This window comes from Chiloscyllium plagiosum, chromosome 12 (assembly GCF_004010195.1).
Source record: "Chiloscyllium plagiosum isolate BGI_BamShark_2017 chromosome 12, ASM401019v2, whole genome shotgun sequence".
NCBI classification, from domain to species: Eukaryota; Metazoa; Chordata; class Chondrichthyes; order Orectolobiformes; family Hemiscylliidae; genus Chiloscyllium; species Chiloscyllium plagiosum.
Window position 1 is genome coordinate 47135699 of NC_057721.1, and position 24569 is coordinate 47160267.

The 24569-nt window shown below is 39.9% G+C and overlaps 1 protein-coding gene across 1 annotated transcript in view; it reads left to right on the plus strand.

Moving 5' to 3' along the window:
- Positions 1–24569, plus strand: part of LOC122555210 (importin subunit alpha-5) — a 70769-nt gene that overhangs the window by 8135 nt on the left and 38065 nt on the right. Inside the window, exons 2-3 of the mRNA XM_043700970.1 lie at positions 11264–11405; positions 21794–21901. Of these exons, the coding sequence (XP_043556905.1) occupies positions 11277–11405; positions 21794–21901 (237 nt within the window). The 5' untranslated portion in view covers positions 11264–11276. The remainder of the gene's footprint in view (positions 1–11263; positions 11406–21793; positions 21902–24569) is intronic.

A 24569-nucleotide genomic window follows, 5' to 3' on the forward strand; every position in this document is an offset into this window, starting at 1 on the left:
TGGGTATATAAAAGTTTGTTGTACTTACAGTTTTTGATGTTTGAGATGGAGTTGAAATATTGTTTGTTGAGAGTATGAATTCTCCTGAGGATGTAGTACAGAGTGGGTCCTTTGCAATTCTGAGAGAGTGTGGCCCTCAGCTGAGGCAGGGCAGACTGTAGAGAGGTTAGGTGCTCTCCTGAGGATGTAGTACAGAGTGGGTCCTTTGCAATTCTGAGAGAGTGTGGCCCTCAGCTGAGGCAGGGCAGACTGTAGAGAGGTTAGGTACCGGCGCATTGCTGCAAGCGTGGAGCGGAGGATCTTGATGGAGAACCGTTGCTGGTGTTTTTGAATCTGTAGTCTGTACTGTTTGTCCTGTTCGGGTCCGAACAGTAGACATGTTTATTGTCTATCCCTAATTGCCCAGAGGGCTGAGAGTCTGAAGTCACATATAGGCCAGACCAGGTAAAGATGGCAGTTTCCTTCCCTAAAGAACCCCACATTTTTCCTGACAGTTGATACCTGGTCATTGATAGACCCTTAATTTCAGATTTTTATTGAATTAAAATTCCACCCACTACTGTGGCAGTATTTGCTCCTGGGTCCCCAGAACATTACATGGGTCTGTGGATTAACAGTGCTGAAAAATGTGGTAGCATAAGCCCTTCTTCAGGAAAGATTCGGGTTTATGCCCGAAACGTCGATCCTCCTGCTCCTTGGATGCTGCCTGGCCTGCTGAGATTTTCCAGCACCACATTTTTCAACTCTGGTCTCCAGCATCTGCAGTCCTCACTTTCTCCTGTGGATTAACAGTCCGGTGATTGTACCACTAGGCTGTTGCCTCCTTTGAACTTACAGTTGGGTATTGTGCCTTTGCAAAAAGCTAAAGATATAGTATTCTTGCTTTGGTACACACAGGACAGCAAGACAGCCCAAATCAGACTCACTAACTCTGGATATTGCAATGCAATGAAATTAAAGTATTCAATAACCCTCAATTGCCCAGTTGTTCCTAACCAGGCTTTATGCATATTAGATATCAGACGCCAGGTTTATAATTTAAGCAGAAGTTAACAACTTTATCAATACTATAATTTTAGAGCAAAGCTAAACAAGGTTATCTAATTAATATCTATTTATTTAACTTTTGTGAGACCTTTTGACAAGGTACTGCATGATCAGTTGTTGAGTAAGGTTAAATCTCACAGGATCTAGGGAGAGCTAGCCAATTGGATACAAAATTGGTTGACGGTAGGAGATAAAGGGTTGTTTTTCAAACTGGAGGCCTGTGACCAGTGGTGTGCCACAGTGATTGGTTCTGGGTCCAGTGTTATTCGTCATTTATATAAATGATTGTGAGGTGAACATAAGATGTATGTTTAGTAATTTTGCAGATGACACCAAGATTGGTGGTATAGTGGACAGTGAAGAAGGTTATCTGGGAATGCAGTGAGATCTTGATCAACTGGCCAGTGGGCTGAGGAATGGTAGATGGAGTTTAATTTAGATAAATGTAAGGTGTTGTATTCTAATAATGCAAACCAGGGCAGGACTTGCACGTTCGATGGTGGGTACAGATTCATAGCTCCTTGAAAAATCGAGCCATGTATCGACAAGGCAGTGAAGAAGGCATCTGGGATGCTAGCTTTCATCAGTCAGAGCATTGAGTATAGGGAGATGGGATGGCTCATTGCAACTGCAACACCGGAGGAAACATCAAAGAAGCGCTTCGCAGGAGGCTCCCAAGCACTGATGATGTCGCCTAGCCAGGGGACGAAACGTTTGCAACAAAAACTTCCAACTCTGCGAACAGAACCACAACAACGAGCACCCGAGCTACAAATCTTCACACAAACTTTGAACTGTACAAGGTGTTGGTGAGGCTACATTTGGAGTAGTGTGCAGTTTTGGTTGCTCTGTTGTAGAAAGAGTAATTTTAAATTAGAGTGCAGAAAAGACTTGTAGGATGGAACTGGACTGGAACGTTTGAGTTGTAAGGAGGGATTGGATAGGCTGGGATTTTTTTCATTGGAGTGTAGGAGACTGAGGGGGTGACCATAGAGTTCTTTAAAATCATAAGAGGCATAGATAAAATAAATAGCCAACAGCTTTTCAGCATGGTAGTGGAGTTTAAAACTAGCGGGCTTAGGTTTAGGTGAGAGGAGAGATACAAAACGGTCCCAAGTAGTAGTTTTTTTTTCGGAGGGTGGTGATTGTCAGGAATGGGCTACCAGAGGTGGTGGTGGTGGAAACAAATACGATGATTCTGTTAAAAAGTAGACAGTACATAGGTAGGATAGGTACGGAGGGATATGGAACCAACGCACTCCAATGGGATTAGTTTAAATTGTGAAAACTGGGGAAGTATGGGCAAGTTGGATCAAAAGACCTGTTTCCGTGTTGTAGACCTCTGACTCTATGAATCTATTCAATGTCAAATTTAAACCCAATCATTTCTAATAAGATTCTCTCACTCAGGCACACGGTTAAGCGATAAATTAAGATATGTAACTCACTAACTGAAGTAGTTTCATCAATGAGTACTAAGTCTTTAATAAATTCCCTCACTGACGGGCACATAGGATTATATCTTGCTTGAATTTTGAAAACACCAGTCAATGCAAATAGCTTCCAGCAGATTCTGAGAAATATTCAGTTATTTCTTATAAACTAGGATTCTTTTCTCAATAAGTTGAAAACTGGATGTGAACTCGAGAGCAACCAAAACTTTTCCCAACAGCCTTTTATAGCCATATTGCAACCTTACTCAGAAAATAGTCAACACCAGTTCAGTCTTTTGGTTTGTTTTTTTAATATTCTTGATTTGACTGGTTGACACTGCCCCCACCCACCCCCCATTGTCCCTTTAACATCCAAGCAGTTGCCAGTTTTTGAGCATAATATCTCAGGGCAGAAATGTCTGCTTTGTTGTTAGAACAATAATCAACTCTGCAATTAGCTTTCCAGACCAGTTCCCAAAGCCAAATAATCAGTTTATCCTTTCCTTTTTTAACAAAAAGCTCAAAGCCTTATCTCAAGTTTGGGTTCAACGCTTAACCTCAGCTGCAGTTCCAAACCAAAACTGAGAAAAATGAAGAAAAGTAGTGATGGTCCCAACAGTTTAAAAAAGTAACTTTTCATAGCTTTCGCTACTTTAGTTTGTGTTTTAAATATTTCCCTGCAGGTTCAGGGGAGGTGATGAATGCAGGTACAGTTACAACATTTTTTTTAAAAATCTGGATAAGTACATGAATAACTAGTTTGAAGGGTTATGGGTCAAGCGCAGGAAAGTGAGACTAGTTTAGTTTTGAACATGATCAGCATAATCTCTGGTCTGTTTCTATGTTGTATGACTGACAATAGGCAATTAAACCCATCATCTATTTCTTCGCAAAATTTGGATAAACTCAGTTTTTATCTTTTTTTTCCCTCTTCAGTCCCGTAGACCCTTTTTGAAAGGGACATCTTTAGCTAATGTGAGTTCTGAGAAAAGATGCTGTCTGAAACGTTAAACCATCCTTCAGTTTAAAATACAGAGTGACTTTACATTGCAGGATTCCCTGTATTTCTTCAGTTTTTTTTAAAGAAGTATTTTGTTCTTTGGAGCTTGAAACGTTGACATGGCTATATTAATTGCCCATTGTAGTTGTATTTCCTGGTTTGTTGCAGTCCCTATACTAGTGCTTATCCTACAGTGGTGTTGAGATGGGAAATTCCAAACTACTGACCTCAATATTGAGGGACAAATAATATGTTTGCAAATCAGGGTATTATATGGTTGGAAGGTGATAGTGTTTCCGTACCACCAATGTTTTTGTTTTTTTCAGCAGAAATCATGAGAAAGGAACATGATGTTGAAAATCCATGAGTAACACACAAACTGTCCCAGCTTACTTGTCCATTAAGAGCCAATGCTTAACTCATTGTCATATACTATGCTATCGGAGTCAATGTTGTAGTTTTTCTGTAAAGAACTTCGAGCTCTTGTTTCCTTGTGGCTCAGTGATCAGATAAGATGCGGTATGCAAGACTGCTGCAAGCTATTGTCCAGCATAGTCACAACTTAGTACATCTTGAATTGGATTATATTTCAGAGCACTTTATTAATAATAATTGCTCCTGTGCAGTGCTTGAACACGTTGAGTATTCCTCTTAGTAAAATAATCTGTATTGCTATAATTTAATTTTCTAATGTTTGATAAGAAACAATGATCCCACAGATAGTTAACGATATTGCACAGATTAAAAAGTAATACCATCCTCATTTCATTAATAGCGCATTTGAGACTGTGTTCATTAGTATCCTGTTTGGGATGTGTGATTGGCAGTAAATAGTACAATATATCAGAGGCTGCAGCAACATGTTGTAGCTAACTGATATTGTACTTCAGTGTAAAGAAAATACTTTTTTTTACATTTTTGTTTTTACAGCTTTAAAGGGGAAAATATGAAACTGAATTCTGGTAATACATTTGCCGCTAAGTTTATCACTAATGTGCCTTCTATTTCACATTAGTAATTGAATAAATAAAAGTTTTTCCTTCTTGACATCGTTCCTTATGCAGAAACAGTTATCTAAACCATTCAATTACTGTTGGAGTTTTGACTTGAGCTGGTAAAACTTTGACTTTGAAATCTGAATGCAAATTATTCAATTGGAACACAGATTGCCGTTCCAATCCAGGTAGAATTTTAATTTTGGCGTTTGATTGCTCCACAAGTTCGTTGCATGTAGGAAGTCCTCATTTTAAATTTCCCTTTTTTAAAAAACTTTTCCCTCATTTAAAGTGCCATTCCTCATTTTAATATCCCTTGCATCCTGATTGATTCCTGCTTCATTTTATCAGTGAGATCCCCATTGTGCTACAGGAGTTGGTGCCATGCAGTCAAAGGTCTTTTTTGTAAACAGTTCTTTGCTCAGGTAGTAAATTTTGCTTTGAATCATTTGTACCTATACTAGGAACTTTTTTTAGGTACATAGGAAAAAGATTTACTGTATTCTAGAGTACTTTAAAGAAATTGAGTCAAAACACTGGTAAAGACTTCTCTGTAAGCAAGGAGCCACCTTTTCCTCACATAAGCTTTCCATGTCATGCATGACCCAGTAATTCAACTGTGATGTTGGCTTTCTAGGCAAAGGTTATTCTCTGGAACCTAACCTTCCCATAGGAAACCATGCTTCACTTGAAGTCGCAATATTCTGAAAAGTAATCTTGACTTTCAGTGCAAACGGTTTGTAACTACAAAGTACTGGAGAAACTCTACTAGTACCTGTGGGGAGAGAGACATTTTGATCCAATATAACTATTCTGAAGGTAATTGTAGTTATCCCAATATCCTGTTTCACTCCTGTTTATCAATAGGAGGCATTCAGATTGTATTTCATTTTTGCCCCATGCCCCAAACCGTACAGTGGTGGCTGAAAAGGTGACTTTCTGCTTCTGATGGTTTGCTCTACGTGCCCTAATTTCACAGAATTAAAGGAAGCACATAAAGAGCTGACCAATTTCTTATGGTAGCATAGTCCAATCTATCACTGTGATCTTCGGAGGGGGGGAACAATGGGTATGTTGTCCAATGTGCCTCTACTCCATTGACTACCACTTGTCAAAAAATACAATACTTATTGAGATCAGTTATAACTTAATCTATTGCTGCCTAGACTGATTTCCTATAACTCTAGCGTTATTCAGTTTGACAGAAAATTATAATTGTTAGATTTCTCCAAAACATTACCTTAGTGTATTTCACTTTCACTTGGTTTTAAGAATCAGTTTTTCCATTTGAGTTTGCTTTTTTTCACCTGAACTTGAACTGCAAAATGTTGTTGGCTTCTCTAAACTGAAAGGAAGCTTTGCCACCTTGATATTTTTATTTTGGGCCTGAAGTGCATCCAAAGGTTGAGTTACAGTTGTGCAAAACTTTGGACTCAGTCTGGAATGCATTATTCATTTCTGGACACTGGGACTCAGGAAAGGAGTGATGCACAGAGTCAACAGATTCAATTTGAGACTGGAAGTGATAACTTTGAACTCAAGTGGTAAAGACTGTTTGTATCCCCTTAGTATAGAAGGTTGATCAAATTGAAATGTGTAGGGTGATTTAAAGATGACAGTAAATATTTCACTGAGAATACGTTACCTTTTGGAATTAACGCTCGGTGATGAGGGTTGCATCAGGAAGTTATTTTTCACCTAAAGTGTAATAGAAATTTAAAGCATTCTAACCCCCCCCCCAGAAGCCAAGTCAGTTGAAGATTTCAAGCATAGATGGAATTTGGATTGCTATGATCTAATACCAGGATGAATGACCTACTATTTCCTGGTTCAGAGTCTGACTGACTGAAAGAAAAGGAAGCAAGTTGGAGCAAATTAAATTGGTGAATCGTCGACTAGCGCCTTGCTAGCCTGGCCATGGAGTAAACAGTTCTCCTGAGCATAAGGGAGCAGGAGAACATAAAACAAATGTGTTTATGATGTGGCTTGCTGGATTGTCTTTATTTCCTTGTGTTGACTCTGGACATAAACTTCATCTTTTCAACCAGCAACCAAATAAAATTATGAAATTGTTTAATGAATATGATTTGCATTATTCTCTCTTGTTATGAATTTATTTATCTTATTTTGTGGTTAAATTAGTCCAGTTATGTTTCTGTCATAGGCCTAATGCCCAAAATCTGTGACACTTAGGATGAAGCTCATAGCAGATTATGGATTTTTACTTACCCACCAGATCAGATGAGAGCAAATTGTTCTTAAAAATATATAAGCATTTTGCTTTCATGGTTCAGAACTGACCTGAAGTTGTTCCGTCTTTTGTTCCTAGCATCTGTATCAATTTGCACGAGTGAGGTCAGTTCGTTATGAAATGCAAAGAATAAATATTTAGTTTTGAGTAAGAACTGAAAACACTTCTTGATCACCATGAAAATCAAAGATTACAGGGGAAGAGGTAGGAATGTTGGATCAACCATGATCCTATTGAATGGATGAGCAAGCTTGGGGGGCCAAGTGGCAAGGGGAAATGTTGAGAAGGAGAGTCCTCCATGGTAACTTATGCCAATGTGGGAATCAAACCCATGCTATTGGCATTAGTTTGCATCAAAGCAGCCAACCAAGCTAACCTGAACAGATTGTTCTATGTTTATCTGAGAAACTCTGAATAAACAGATTTTTTTTGTTTTTGATGCTCTATAACTGCAGATTTAATGAGGAATATCCTCCAGGATCAACACTAAAACCAATAAAGTTTGAGTTAGCACATCATGGTGAGAGGTATGCACTCCACTGATTAACCTCTTTGCTGGCTCAAAATGGATTAAATGTCATGTATGAGAAAGTAGGCAAAAGAGAATGCAATACTAAATCAATACTAAGCTGCAGCTAGTCTCTATATATCCTATGCTTTGCTTTGCTTCCATCCTGTCCTATCGTAATAATGGTACAGAACATTAGTGTGACTGCATCTGGAGTATTGCATACAGTTTTGGTCCGTTCCTTGAGTAGAGGCAGAAAGAGTTCAATCTGGATAAATGCGAGGTATCGTATTTTGGTACAACAAACAAGGGTAAGGCTTTTACAATTGATGGTAGGACCTTGGGTAGTGTTGTATACCTCCTGAGTTTTCTCTTCCGTAATGTGAATGGTCTTTTTTTTAGATTAGATTACAGTGTGGAAACAGGCCCTTCGGCCCAACAAGTCCACACCGACCCGCCGAAGCGCAACCCACCCATACCCCTACATTTACCCTTTACCTAACACTACGGGCAATTTAGCATGGCCAATTCACCTTACCTGCACATCTTTGGACTGTGGGAGGAAACCGGAGCACCCGGAGGAAACCCACGCAGACACTGGGAGAACCTGCAAACTCCACACAGTCAGTCGCCTGAGGCGGGAATTGAATCCGGGTCTCTGGCGCTGTGAGGCAGCAGTGCTAACCACTGTGCCACCCACAAAATATTAGTTATTTCCTTGTTCTCTAGCTTCTTTCTTTCTCCACAGCTTTTTAAAAAAAAAACTGGTGTGAAATATTCATTTAGTATCTCTCCCATCTCCTGTGGTTCAACACCAAGATGATGGCCTTGATTTTTAATGTTTTTAAAAACATGTACTGCAAGCTTCACTGAAACTAAGATATAAAATGCTTTCAGGTTTGGTTTTGGCCAGACTGATGAATAAGCATGGCAAATTTCAAATACCATTCCATTATTTAAAAAGGAGGAATTTTTTAAAAAATCAAGTAACTACCAGTTTATTATCTGTTTTTTGAGAAAACTTTAGGGATATATCATTACAGGTGTACCAATGGACTTTTTTTTAACTAATCAGAATTGGTATTCAGTTGACAGGTAGGTCATGCATGACTAATCTGTTTTAAGATTTTTTCATTGGATGTTAGCTATATTTGCTTCCAGAGCCATTTGGCAAGAATTTGTGCAATGTTGAAAATGCTCAATCACCGGGGTAACTGGAAATTCAAAATGCAAGTGTAAAAGTTTTGAATTATCTGGCAGGATCTCAGAGTCCAACTGAAGTTAAATCTACAGTCTCTGGCAACTGCACAAAAGCAAGAGAAATTTTTGCCTGCCAGCATGAACAATTCCTCTAACACTAATTCTGTTTTGGCCAGACTGTCTAGACTTAGATTTACTTAGAATGGTCTGTTTTTGTGATGCACATCCAGCCCTACTGATCCAAACCAAATTTATATTCCAGATGAGTCTGCTCCAATTATCTTCTAAATCAATTTGCATCTCCTGCCCTGCACTCAATTCCTTTCATATCTATTGGGCGGCATGGTGGGTCAGTGGTTAGTGCTGCTGCCTCACAGCGCCAGGGACTCTGGTTCAATTCCCGCCTCGGGCAACTGTCTGTGTGGAGTTTGCACATTCTCCCCGTGTCCTCCAGGTGCTTTGGTTTCTTCCCACTATCCAAAGACGTGCAAGTTAGGTGAATTGGCCATGCTAAATTGCCCGTAGTGTTAGGTGCATTATCAGGGGTGAATGCAGGGGAATGGGTCTGGGTGGGTTCCTCTCTGGAGGGTCGGTGTGGACTTGTTGGGCCGAAGGGCCTGTTTCCACACTGTAGGGAATCGAATCTAATCTATTGATCTGGCTTTCCCTTATCTCAAAGGACTGAATCAAGGCATATATTAACATTCGTAATTGCTTGGAGGGTCCTCAAACCAATAGTACAGGATCTGTGATACTTCTCAAATTCATCCAATTTCTTTGTAACTGGAACTTTACAAGAGAGAAAGAGAAAACATCTAAAGAATAGACAATTGATTGGATGATTTTAATAATCCAAATGTGTCTCAAGGTGTTGAATGAGACGGAGGAAATAGGTCTGCTTTTAAACATTTTTAGTTTCTCACTCCCCTCCAGTCCTCCTATAATTAATGTGGTACCATTATTCCAGAAGGGAGCAAGGAATAAACCAGGAAACTACAGGCCAGTCAGACTCCCGTCAGTGGTGGGAAAACTATTGGAAGCAATTCTGAGGGACAGAATTAACTTTCATTTGTAGAGGCCTGGATTAATCAAGAACAGTCAGCAAGGTTTTGTTAAGGGGAGTTCATGTCTGACCAATCTGAATTTTTCAGAGATGAACAAATGTGTACACGAAAGCAAATCATTTGATATAGTCTATTTGGACTTCAGCAAGGCCTTGGGATTCAAGGAGATTTGGCAAGTTGAAACCATGATTAGCTGAGTGGTCAGAAGCAGTGGCAGATGGAATGATGCTTTCCTGGCTGGATGTCTGTTGCCCAGTAGGGTCTTGTTGATGCCCTGGTTGTTTGTGATTTATATAAATGTTAGATTTAAATGTAGAGGGGTTGATCAGTTGGTGGGGTGTAAATAGTGAGGAGGATAGCCTTCGATTACTGACCGGTGGTAAATGGAATTCAGCCTTGATAAAGGTGAGGTGATGCACTTAAACAACTCAAACAAGGCTAGGGAATACATGATGAAAGGTAGACCTCTGGGAAGCTTTGAAGATAAAGGGACCTTGATGTGCATGTACTCTGATACCTTAAGGTTTAGGACAAGTGAATAATGTGGTTAAGAATGCTTATGGTCAGTTTGCCTTTATTTAGCTGAGACATCAAGCTGAACAGTGGGGAGATTATGCTGGAGCTGTATAAAGTGATTGGACACAACTAGGTATTGTGTGCAGTCCTGAATCCACATTATAGGAGGGATATGATTATGCTGGAGAGGGCACACATGAGGTTTACCAGGATATTGCCTGGGCTGAAGAGATTGGGCCAGTTTTCCTCAAAGCTGAGGAGACTGAGATGGGGAAGGGGAGGAGGAGGAGGAGGACAGGGACATGATTTAAGAGATGTGAAGTTTTGAGGGACATAGGCAGGAATAAAGTTTTCCCCTTGAGGGAAAGGTCAATGATAAGGGGTCATAGATTTATGGAAAGAGGCAGAAGAGGTGGTGTGAGGGAAAACCTTTCCCATCCAGAGGTTGGTGAGATCTGTAATTCACTACCTGTGAGAGGTCGAGGCAGACATATTTAGGTAGTATTTAAATGTCCACTTGTGATGCCAAGGCTTAAAGGCTATAGCCAAGTGCTACAAAATAGGATTAGAATAATTTCGGGTCTCTGGCGCTGTGAAGCAGCAGTGCTAACCACTGTGCCACCGTGCCGCCGTTATTTAAATGTCCACTTGTGATGCCAAGGCTTAAAGGCTATAGCCAAGTGCTACAAAATAGGATTAGAATAATTTCATAGCTCTTTTTGACCAGTGCAGATGTGATGGGCCTTTTTCTATGCTGTAGATCTCTAGACCATTTCAAAGCATATTGAGTGTATCCTTTCAAAATCGCATGTGCATAATACTACTGATGCTGGAATTTCTCAGTTGGAAAGAAGACTCCTCAACCTGAAACATTAACTTTTTCGTTATACATGCTCAATATTCCCAGCATTTTGTACTACAGAAAGGCAGCAGGTCTTGGACAATATCTTGATGTGCAGTAACTGGCAATTGCAAATTTAAGTAATTTTGCAACTTTACCAGTACAGTTTACATTGATATCTTATTCAGGAGGTTTGCTTTCAAATTTCAGGCTTTCTAACAAATTATTAGCTTGCATTTTTCTTGACTAATGTAATATCAGTGTTTGGTGAATTGCTTTAATTTTAATTTTCAAGGATCAGTTCTTAGCATTGTTAAAAGGGAACATTTTGTGGCACCAAGGTCACTACTATGGCAAGCAAAGCATGGTTGAAGTGACTTTAATCTTTTCGTAAATGTCTTTTTGCAGATTGCTTAACACCATGTTAAGTGCAGGAAAAGAAAATTTTCGGCTGAAGAGCTACAAAAACAACTCTCTCAATCCTGATGAGATGAGAAGGCGACGAGAAGAGGAAGGGTTACAACTACGGAAACAGAAACGTGAGGAACAGGTAGATTTAATCCTTGATTATCCTTGATTCCCTTACTGATTAAAAATCTGTCTCGATGGTAAAGAATTCTACATATTCACTACACCCAGGGAGAGAAAATTCCTCAATGCAGTCCTAACTGTTCACAGTATCACAGCTTTGGTCTGACTAGTGTCTTGCACAGTTTTAACAAATGTGCCATGATTTTATACATTCCATTTGCCTGCTGAACTTGGCTGGTAGCTTTTTTGTGATTATAATGCGCAAGAACCCCCAAATCCCTCTCTGGTGTATTCTGCAGTCCTTTTCCGATTTCTGTTCTTCCTGCCAAAGTGCATAAGATCACATTTTCCAACACTACATTCCATCTACCAAGTTTTTGCCCACATTTGTAAACAATTGTACACTTTTATTTGGCGGTTTCATTAACGTGAAGCTTTGAAGTTGCCTTCACCAAACTCCCAAGCAGTGGTGCACTGTCACTCCTCAGCCTTGAAAATGGTTGATCATATATCCTGTAAGTGCCATACCTTCCATTGTCCAGCTTTATGGAACCGCTCTGATTGGCAAGTGTAAAATCAATTACTCTTAGAGTATCTCGAGGCCAGCATTTTGTTTTCACCCTAACGTTCACTCTAGAAAATCTCCACGACTCTACTGCTGCTTAGCAGCATCATCTTAAACAAATCTAAGAAGTAGGAGTAGGCCTTTCAGCCAGTGAAGTTTCTTCTTCCATTCAACTAGATTGTGGCTGATCTACCTCAGTACCATTTTCCTGCATTATCCTTGATATTTTTAATATCTATAAATCTATCCATTTCTATCTTGAATGTGCTCTATTACTGAGTCTCCACATGTCTCTGGAAGTTCCTAAGTTTCACCACCCTCCCATTGGAAAAAGATTCTGAATATCTGTCCCAAATTGGCCTACCTCTTTTATTCCAAGACTTCCCTCTGTTTCTGGGCCTTCATCTCCTCCCGGCTAGGAGAAATGTCCTGACAATGACTAAGAATTTGGCACGCTTCAGTGAGACCACTTCTCATTATTCTAATTTCAAGTAACTCATTCTGTCCTCAAGGACAATCCCATATCCTACAAGTCAGTCTGCTATACCTTTGCATTCTCTCGAATGGTAAGTGTCCTTTTTTTTTTGAATGAAGGATCAAATACTGTACATGGTATTCTAAGTGTATTGCATGGCTCCATACAATTGCAGCAAAGCTAATTAGCATCTATGTCCATATCCTCTTGTAATAAAAAGCAGTGTAATTAACTTGTCCAGACATGTTATAAGACGCCTCTGGGACAGGTGGGACCTACTGGCCCAGAGGTAGGGGCACTACCACTGTGCCACAAGATGCTTAAAAGTCAGAATATCATTTATGTTTGCTTATTGCAGCTGCATATTAGTTTGTGACTTAATATCCAAGGAAGCCTTGCTGCTAACACTCAGCTCATTTTTAAGAATTGTTCTGCATTTGTTTTTCGTAACAAGTGATAGCTTGGCATTTTTCAATGCCATATTCTTATCCACTCATTTAACCTGAGTACATTTCTTTGAAGTCTCTTTGCAACCCCCTCACAACTCGCATTCCTGTTTAGTTGTGAGAGATTGGGAAACTTGGAAATGCTATATTTGGTCCCACATAAAATTTGTGGTTAGCTGGAGCCCAAGCATTAATCTTTGTAGTACTAAATTAGTCACAATCTGCCAAGCTGAGGATAACCTATATGCTTCTACCATTTTTAGCCCATTGATTAATTCTCAATCTATGCCAATATGTTATCTATGATCCCTTGAGCCAAATACCTGAGAGAGACCTTATTGAAAGGCAAATACACCACATCCACTGTTTTCTGCTTGTCTATTGTTAGTTATATCAACTCTACAGGTTTGTTCAACATAATTTCTTTATTATAAATTCTGCTCAATCATATCATTTTATTTTCGCTGTACAGATTTTGCAGGCTATCACAATAATAAATTCTAGAAACTTTCGTACTGACCAACATTCCCTCTAGGCTGCACATGCAGCTGCTCCAAGGTTCCTTGAACAGCCATCACTGTCGGCATACCGTTCATGATATTGACACCTAGTTCCAGAAGTTGCTGCCACACACAAATCTCCAGGTCTGCGCATCTGGAAGGAAAATTGGAGGGAATGCTGCTCCTGATGTCAGACTGACAAGTCTTTTGATCCATAACTCCCTCATTTCTTAAATAACTGGATTACGTTTGCTGTCTTGTAGTCTGCAAGAATCATTCAGAATCTGAATTTTGGCAGATTAATACTAACGCACTCACAATCTCTCTCTTGTTTTTTAGTACTGTGTAATCTAAATTGTTTAGATTATCTGGATTATTCCCAGGGTTTGTCAATTTTTCAATTCCATTAGGTTCTCCAATATTACTTACTTATCATTTCTTTCAGCTCCTCATTCTCGTTAGTCCCTTAGTTCTGTGGTATTCAGAGGACACTTTGTTTTTCTTCATTATGATAAAGTTTTTTAGTCTCTCTGCAATTTCTTTCCCCCCCATTATATAGTCTCCTGCCTATGCCTGTAGTGAGTCCACATTTGTTCTGTTAATTTCTTTTTATTTTTCATACGAATAGAATATTTTACTATTTTACTGAGCTCTTGATGGTTTACTTTCATATTCTGTTGTTTCTTTGACAGTTTCTTAATTCTCTTTTGAATTCTAAAATGATCCAAATTATTGGACTCACTATTCTTGGCAACTCTTATGAACCTTCTACTTTTGGCCTAAAATGGTTTAATTTCTTGTTTTGCCATATTTGAATCATCTTACCTCCTGGGTTTTGTGCTTTAAAGATATAAAATATGTTGTAAATTAGTATTAATTATTGTAATGCTATCAGGTTTTCCCTTGACCTCTCCACTACCTCAGTCAGTCTATTCATCCAATATTTGATATTGCATGATTTTTTTTATTCCCCCACCGTTAAGCATTTGGACGACCGCAGTGGTTGTCTTTTATTCTTTGTCGCAAACTTAATACCATCAACACTGACTGTGTACATTCTTCTTGATAACTGTCCCTGGCTAAACAAGGCTATTCACAAACCTGACAGTTTATTGAGCCTCCCACTGAGCTTCTTAATTGGTATCTTTTGCAGTAAAGTCTGCTTCCATCCCAATTGCCATTGTCCCTAATCTCAGCCCATCTTTTGCAGAAATCCTCATCTGTGCTTCATCACTTCTACACTTATAGAACGCTGCCCAGGACCGCATTGGAATCTTCTCACCCTGTAAATCTCAAGTCATCTAAAACTCTTGTTACCCATATCTATCTTTATACCAAGACTCACTCATCCATCTCTCATAATATAAAAACAAATTACTGCGGATGCTGGAATCTGAAACCAAAAGAGAAAATGCTGGAAAATCTCAGCAGCATCTGTAAGGAAAGAAAAGAGCTGACGTTTTGGTCTAACTGACCCTTTGTCAAAGCTAAAAAAAGGGAGAAATAGGGAGGTATTTATACTAGGCTGAGAGGTGGTGAGTCATGGCTCCAGAAGCAAAGGTAGCAATAAAGAGGTGATAATGACAGTGCATAGAGAGATTATAGGGAGATTAGGAGCTGTGAATGACCAAGCTATGTGACAAAATATGGTGGGTGGGGGGGGGGGGGGGGGGGAGGAAATGGGTGAAGCAGAGGCAAAATGGAAAACAGGGGAGAAGGGTAGCAAAGATTGAGAGTGGGGAGCAAGAGCAAGAGGAAGAGACAATCAAGAAATAAGAGGTATAGCAAAAAAAAATTAAAAATAAAAGATATGAAATAAAATTACGCAGCAGAATGAAAATAGAGGGGTCGAGTTGGGATAATCATCCAAAGTTGTTGAATTCAATGTTGAGACTGGCAGGCTGTAACGTGCCTCGTGTTGGAAGCTCAACGCACACTGGAGGAATGGCATCTCATCTTCTGACTACATAATCCTATAGGGAATTCAAAGTTTTATATAAGAATTGAGAATCTGAAACTAATTACAACAGCAAATGGGTGAAGTGAGTAGTATACAGTAGTTGTATGTATAGGATGGCTATACAAACACAAAGTAGAAAAGAATATCTGATTCTGGTAGTTAGAACTGAAAAGATGGAATGATACTCCAGAGGAAAGTAAACCTGGCATGAACAATTGGGTTGAATGACCTGTTCTACTGTGTATACTGTGTAATATCAATTTTCAATTGGAATTACAAAGATTTTCAAGTTTAGTGGCCCCATTCTTGGGAAAGAGGAGACAAGATTTCCAGGCATCGTTTACTCTGGGGGACCCGAGAGATCAACGCCAGTGGGAGATGCATTTACAATGAAGTTGGTTCAGTTTTGAAAAAGTAATCAGTGACATCACAGGAAAACTACAAGTTTGATTGAGAGACTGCAGTCAAGGAGTGTCTTTTAAATAGCAAAAAGATAAAAAATGACGCCTTCCATTACTGTGGCAAAAAGATTAAGAACAGAGCAGCAGATTTGGACTTTGGAACCTTCTCAAAGGTTGACTACAGGGTGGACTAATTGACCTTGCCAATTGGTTACAAATTGGCTTTATGGCAGGTGAACAGCGGGTGGTGATCGAGGGCTGGAGGTCTGTAACCAGCAGTGTTCCAAAGGGATTGGTACTAGTGCACTTCTGTTGTTTATGTAAATGATTTGGATGAGAATATAGGAGACAGTAAGTTTGCAGATGACACAAAAATTGGTTGTATATTGGGCAGTGAAGAAGGTTATTTAAGATGACAGAGATCTTGATCAATTGGGGCAATGGGCTGAGGAGTGGCAGATGGCATTTAATTTGAATAAATGCAAGGTATTGCATTTTTGTAATACAAACAAGGACTGGATTTATACAATTAATGGTAGGGCCTTGGGTAACCTTCACCTTGACCTCTTTCCACCTCTCGCATTTCCGACGCCCCTCCCCCAAGTCCCTCCTCCCTACCTTTTATCTTAGCCTGCTGGACAAACTTTCCTCATTCCTGAAGAAGGGCTTATGCCCGAAACATCGATTCTCCTGTTCCCCGGATGCTGCCTGACCTGCTGCGCTTTTCCAGCAACACATTTTCAGCCTTGGGTAATCTTGTAGAAGAAAGAGACCTAGGGGTTCAGATATATAATTCTTTGAAAACTGCATCACAGGTACATAGGCTGGTTAAGGCGTTTAGTCTGCCTACCTTCATTACTCAGGCCTTTTTTGAGTATAGAAGTTGGGACGTTGTGAGGCCTCTTCTTGAGTGCCCTGTGTAGTTCTGGTCGCCCAGTTATAGGAAGGATATTATTTATCTGGAGAGGGTTCAGAAAAGATTTACCAGGTTGTTGGTGGAAGTGGAGGGTTTGAAATGCGTAAATCAGACTGGAAAGGCTAAGATTTCTTTCATTAGAGGTGGTGAGAGGTTACTTTGCAGAAATTCATGAAATCATAAGGAGCACAGATAAAGTGAATGACAAGGGTCTTTTCCCTAGTGCGGGGAAGTTCAAAGCTAGGAGGCATATTTTTAAGGTGAGAGGAGAAAGATTTTAAAGAGATGAGGGCAAGTTTTTTTTAAACTATGTGGTTAGTGTATGGAATAAACTGCCAGAGGAAGTGGTAGAGGCAGGTACATTAACAATGCTGAAAAGTCATTTGGATAAGTTAATGAATAGAAAAAGGTTTAGAAGGGATAAGGACCAAGCACAGGCAGGTGGGTCTAGTCTAGTTTGGCGTGGACTGGTTGGACCAAAGGATCTCTTTCCATGCTATATGACTGTATGAATGTGGTGGTAATTGGCAGAGTTGGATTTGCCCTGCTATTTGTGTTCAGAACATATTTGGGCAACCTTTCACATTGTTGGGTAGATGTCAGTCTTGTACATACACTGGCAGCTTGACTGAGGATGTGGCTTGTTGTTGAACATATCTTCAGACCAATGTGGAATGTTGTCAAGGTCTGTAGCCTTTTCAGTATCCACTACCTTGATCTGGTGACCAAAGTTCAAATTCAACCATAGCATTTGGTGGTTGGGGGGGGGGGGACAAAATCTGGAAAGAAACATCTTGCAATGAGAGACAAAGATGGTTCACTAATGTCAATTTAGGAAGGTAATGTGAAACTATTACCTGATTCCTGAAGAAGGGCTTATGCCCGGAACGTCGATTCTCCTGTTCCCTGGATGCTGCCTGACCTGCTGCGCTTTTCCAGCAACACATTTTCAGCTCTGATCTCCAGCATCTGCAGACCTCACTTTCTCCTCTAATACCTGATCTGGCCTACTTGTGACTCCACTTGCTGTAAGTCTCATTGACTTCACCTTCCCTCTGAAATTGCATAACAAGCCACCAATCACCACATTTGACCCCTCAAATGTCTGAAGAAAGAAATAGAATAAGGACTATTTGGCATCGTCATAGGGGCCAGAGACAGCCAAGGCAAGTCAAATTTGTTGGCCTACAAATCCAACTTACCTACATCTGGGGGCAAATGCCAAAATTGGGCTTGGTATCTCGCAAACTAGTCAAGCAACAGCCTAACATAGTCATTGTCTGTCTGTAACATGCAATAAGATTCTGTGGCTATGTCCCAGCTAATGCAATCACCGTCCTGTCCTTTCAGCAACCTCAAACCCAGTAGAGGTGATAGAGTTGGAAGAAGTTGCTCTGGGAGTCTTCAACATTGAGTCTGTACCACAATGTCTCATGGTAATCAATAAGAGGTTTCCATGTCCGTATTTGACTGGATGCCAAGTATCAATCCCAATCTATCCTCATGTTGAACACCATTGAAGAAAGCACTGAAATGGTCTCTAGGGGCAGGACATCAGCATCCAACACCAAGATTAGCTTGGCAACACCATGACTGACCAGGTTGATTGAGTTTTAAAGGACATAGACTGTCAAGTAGATTTTCATCACCCCATCATCACATAGACCAATCTTCAGTCAGTCGGTGTACTCCATGTAATATCAAGAAACAACTGTTTGGAGATTACAAAGGGGATTTATAAATGGAGGCAGTTGTTGGACGTGTTTGAGCTGCAAAAAGTTTGGAGTGTAGATCCCTAATGGTGGGTTTGGTACCCTTTTTTCTGGTGCACGTTAATAATCAAGAACTTGTGTGCAGGGGCAATTTCCAAATTTGTGAATGATTCAAATCTTGTAAACGATGTTACATATAAAGAGGACTGTGTAAAATTTCAGGAAGGTATTGACAAATTGGTGGAGTACACAGTTAAGTGGTTGAAATTCAATCCACAGACATGTTACATGATATTTTGGTAGAAGACAGCCATAAAATAAAGGGCGCTACGCTGAACAGTACAGGAGTAAAGATCAGGTCGTATATGTGCATAAGACATAAAGGTGACTGGACAAGTAGAGCAAGGAGTTAATAAAGCATGCTGTTTCGAAGGCTTTATTAATAGGGATATAATGTATGGGATGGAAATGTGTTGCTGGAGAAGCGCAGCAGGTCAGGCAGCATCTAGGGAACAGGAGAATCGACGTTTTGGGCATTAGCCCTTCTTCAGGAATTATGTATGTATGGGAACAAGGAAGTTGTGCTGAAATATTATCTCATTTTGGGCACTATGCTACGGGAAGGATATGATCATATTGCAGGAAGTGTAGAAGAGAATTTTTCCAGGGATAAGGAACCTCCAGTTCTGGAGATAAGGCCAAAGGGAGACTTGAGCGAAGTTTTCAATATCACGAGTATTTGGACAGACTAAATGGGGAGAAACTGTTCCCCCTCAAAAGAATCAAAAACCAGAGGGTACAAATAATAGAATTTGCAAAAGAAGAAAGTGTGATGTGAGAAAAATCTTTTCCACTCGGTGAATGATCACAATCTAGAATGCATTGCTTTTAAGTGTAGTGGAGGCAGGTTCAATTTTCAAGGCATGTTAGATTCTTATTTTAAATAGAAATACTGTATTCAGGATTCTGGGGAAAAGGGCAGGAGACTGTCACAATTTCAATGCTCATTAAAGACTCTGCAGACCTATTGGTGAACAGCTGCCTCCAAAACATAGCAATAGCAAAGCTGACAATTTTTGCTGATGCTCAATACAATGCTGTGTATTGAGCTGGAAGAGATAGGAAAGGTCTTGAATGAGTACTTTTTCTTCAGTATTTACAAACGAGAGGGACCGTATTGTTGAAAGGAGAGTGTGAAACGGACTGGTAAGCTAGAAGAGATACTTGTTAGGAAGGAAGATGTGTTGGACATTTTGAACAACTTGGGGATAGACATGTCCCCCGGGCCTGACGGGATATATCCTAGGATTATGTGGGAAGCAAGAGAGGAAATTGCAGAACCGTTGGCAATGATCTTTTCGTCTTCACTGTCAACGGGGGTGGTACCAGGGGACTGGAGAGTGGCGAATGTTGTGCCCCTGTTCAAAAAAGGGAATAGGGATAACCCCGGGAATTACAGGCCAGTTAGTCTTACTTCGGTGGTAGTAATGGAAAGGGTACTGAGGGATAGGATTTACCAGTATCTGGAAAGGCACTGCTTGATTAGGGACAGCCAGCACGGATTTGTGAAGGGCAAGTCTTGCCTTACAAGTCTGATTGAATTCTTTGAGGACGTGACCAAGCATGTGGATGAGGGTAGAGCAGTGGATGTAGTATACATGGATTTTAGTAAGGCATTTGATAAGATTCCCCATGGTAGGCTTATGCAAACAGAATTTATATTTCACATTGCCTTTGTCTTCTTCAGCCTCTTGGATCAGATGCTCACAGGAGCAATCTTCAATGATTCCTATATGGGAATGTTCACTGAACTCAGGCAGAAGGAAAAGAAATTGGAGGCTGGTGGTGATGCTTGCTACCTCACTTTCTTAGTTACATGATTTACACAGACCAAAGAAATCTCATGAAATTCCCTAATTGTTGTGAAGCTGCGATGTGGAAGTGCTGGTGTTGGACTGAGGTGGACAAAGTCAGAAGTCACACAACAGCAGGTTATAGTCCGACAGGTTTAGTTGAAATCACAAGCTTACGGAGCGTTGACTTCACCTGACAAAGGAGCAGTGCTCCAAAAGCTTGTGGTTTCAAATAATCCTGTTGGACTATAACCTGGTGTAGTGTGACTTCTGAAATTGTGAAGCTTGATCATGATACTATCAAGTACTAGAATAATCTTCAAGAGCTTTCAACAAGTTCTTCAAAAGATTTTAAAGACAGGATGCGATTTTTATAAAGCAAATTGTGAAGGCTGGATTTATCCATTATGATAGTAAAAACACCAGTGCATATAGAGTAGACAGTCAGAAACTTTTTCCCCGGGTACAACAGTGTGTTACAAGGGGACATAAATTTAAGGTGAAGGGTGGAAGGTATAGGGGGGATGTCAGGGGTAGGTTCTTTACCCAGAGAGTGGTGGGGGCATGGAATGCGCTGCCTGTGGGAGTGGCAGAGTCAGAATCATTGGCGACCTTTAAGCGGCAATTGGTAGGTACATGGATGGGTGCTTAAGCTAGGACAAATGTTCGGCACAACATCGTGGGCCGAAGGGCCTGTTCTGTGCTGTATTGTTCTATGTTGTATTAAAATATTGTGTATTGCTTACATTTATTTTTTGAGCAAAGTTGTGCTGCTTTGAGACAAAATTTCTCCTATAAGGTGAAATTCTATATCTGAATTATTTGTAATAGAATGAAAAAAAGGTAGGCATTTATCCTTCCAAGCTTGCTCCATAATTCAATACAGTTATGGCAAGTCTATCTTATTTTCCTGCTCCATTCTTCATACCCTCTAGTATCTAAAGATAACTCTCTAACTTGGATACACCCAAAGATTCTAAAGATTATTGAGACTGAGTCAAGAAATTCTTGGAGAAATTCTGCAAGTTAAGTATTCCCTCCAAATTTGTTTCATGGTTCAAGGAGATCACTTGTTCTTCATTCTTAAGGGGATTGTAAGGGTAAATGCTGGAAGGACTTTTACCAAGGTGTAAAACTAGGTGTCACAGTCTCAAAGAATGTCAGCCAATGTGATAAAAAGGAATTTCTTGACTCAGCCTCCATAATCTTTAGAATCTTTGGGTGTATCCAAGTCAGAGAGCCATCTATCTTTAGATACTAGAGGATATGAAGAATGGTGCAGGAAAATGAGGTAGTTTTGCCATATCTGTATTGAATAATGGAGCAAACTTGAAAGAATAAATACTTACCTTTTTTTCATTCTATTACAAATAATTCAGATACTGTTTCCTAAAATTATAAGCATCCTAACTTGATCTGTAGTTGTGTATTTGCTATTCTGTACATTTTATGTATCTGATTACAATTCATTTTGTTCAAAGTGCTAAAATGTTGGATGATATCTCAACTACTATGACCATAAATTAATTCTGTCCTTTCTGCGATCCAGTTGTTTAATGTTTGTTTCTTGTTCCTTTAGCTATTCAAACGTAGAAATGTCACACATACAGAGCAGGAAGAGGAAGAAGATGAGGTAATGAGTGATAGTGGATTCCATGAGTCGCAAGTAAACATGGATATGGCTTTGGTAAGCAATGCATCATCTAACATGCTCCATCTGACCAAAAGACAACTGAGCTTGCAAATTTATGCACTATCCCTTTAGTAAATTGTGATTTGAGTAAATTAATATGTAGTTTCATCTTCCTCCAGCAACTTTGTTTACTGCTGCAAGCTACGTATTGTAATATGCTGAGGAGTATATGAAAGTAGCTTAGTAAATAATTTAAATCACTCAAACTGTCTGACAACTGCTTTTGAAAGCACTGATTTGGTTAAGATTGCTGATCTACAGATTATAAATGCAAGGTCATTGAAAAAGACTCTGAACACTTTCCCAAACACAATTTGACACTTTCACAGTTCCTTTCAAAATTGTGTGCAATTTTAAAAGCACTATCGTGTGGAATTCTATCATGTTTGAAATATTTGAAACTATTTTCTTACATTTCAGTGATTAACATAAATTTTATCTAGTGATCTTTGTAGTTATCAGTATGTATGCATGTTGATTTGACACCAGCCTCCTCTTGTGAGCACACCACAAATGAATGTAAAGAGTTAACCTTTACGAAGTTGTATGCTTTAGCCAGCATGATAGGCCAAATGATCTGTTCTGTGTATTACAATATGGGAAGTCTGAGTTTGTTTTTGGTCATATTGCTGCATTCATGAATGTTGAGGTCTATAACAACTTCCATTTCAGGTTTTCATTAATTTTGGGATACATGTAAATAATGCTAATTAATTTGCCTCATGAGATTAGATTACTTAGTGTGGAAACAGGCCCTTCAAGTCCACACTGACCCACCGAAGCGCAACCCACCCAGACCAATTCCCCTACATTTACCCCTTCACCTAACACTGCGGGCAACTTAGCATGGCAAATTCACCTAACCTGCACATTTTTGGACTGTGGGAGGAAACAGATGCAGACACAGGGAGAATGTGCAAACTCAACACAGACAGTTGCCTGAGGCAGGAATTGAACCCGGGTCTCTGGCCCTGTTAGGCAGCAGTACTAACCATTGTGCCACCGTGACGTGACTGTCTGTGTGGAGTTTGCACATCTTCCCTGTGTCTGCTTGGGTTTCCTCCCACAGTCCAAAGATGTGCAGGTCAGGTGAATTGGCTATGCTAAATTTTCCACAGCGTTAGGTGCATTAGTCAGAGGGGAATGGGACTGGGTGGGTTACTCTCCGGATGGTCGGTGTGGACTTGTTGGGCTGAAGGGCATGTTTCCGCACTGTAGAGAACCTAATCTAATTTATCCACAGGAGGAAAAATGACCACCTGTTCACCTGTATTCATAAAGACAAAATCCGTAAGGACAAACAAGTGTACATTTTTTTTTGTTGCTGGGAATACAGAGACAGCATCTACAGACATCACAGCTATTTATGTCATGAAAACAAAAATTGTTCAAGAAACTCAGCAGGTCTGGCAGCATCTGTAGAAGGGAAAGCAGTGTTTCAAGCCTGGTGAAATATTTAACTTTGGTAGAAAAGTTAGATCAGTTTTTATCCTACATTTCCTTCAAGTAAAGATATGAATCCTTTTTTATTGTTCTATTAAAAGAGCACACATGTATTTGAAATACTCTGAAGTCTGTCTCCAACACTACTTTGAGTGTGTTGCTGATGTTGTCTTTCTCTTTTGGGCTTGTCTTGAGAATTCTACAGTCTGGAAAATAGATGCGCCTCCCTTTACTATTATTTCCCAGTGCATTGAGGAGTAGCAGATTTAAAACATGAGAAATTACTTCTGTGAAAGGGATGTGAATCTGTGAAATTCACAGATATTGGGGCTTTGGGTGCAAGAGGAGATATTACTAATTTTATAAAAGTCTTGAGTAAAGGGTAATGGAGAGTGGGCAAGGAAGTGGAGTTGAAGCTGAGATGAGATCAGCTATGATAGTGTTAAATGGCAGAGCAGGCTCAAGGGCCTGAATTGCCACTTACAGCTGCCAGTACTTGTGTTCTTATCTACATTGGGTTACTGAGTAACTGGTGAATGTTCTACAAAGATTATAATTCATCCTGGTTCTGATGATGATCCTGCTATCTGAAGATCTGGAGTTCAAGTACCTCTTAAGCTTTTTGGTAGTAAGAGGCTTGGGTTTTTGGAGTTATCGTTTATTTTGGATCAGTATGGACAAGTCTACAACTGAGGCTTCACTCATTGAAAAATATTAACTATCCGATCGCATTCTTTTGAAAAGATCAGAAGTTCTCACGACACAAATAACTTTAATTTGTCCTTAACTTATTTTTTGACCTTTATAGAAACTTTTCTCATTTTGCTAAATGAGAATTGGCTGCACCTCCCAAAGTAATCCATTTCGATAAATTAAGATGGTTTTGATGACGTTATCTACTATATTATGTCTTCCAAATGTAGCAAGTTAAAATATCAAACTTGTATCAAGATGATTGTGAATGAGAAAATTTAAGCCTAGATTAGGTGTAACACTGGATCAGTGGTGCTGGAAGAGCACAGCAATTCAGGCAGCATTCTTCCGTAATTACACCAGCACCACTCCCCACCTCTTCCTCCGCTACATTGATGACTGCATTGGCGCCACCTCGTGCTCCCGCGAGGAGGTTGAGCAATTCATCAACTTCACCAACACATTCCACCCTGACCTTAAATTTACCTGGACCATCTCTGACACCTCCCTCCCCTTCCTGAACCTC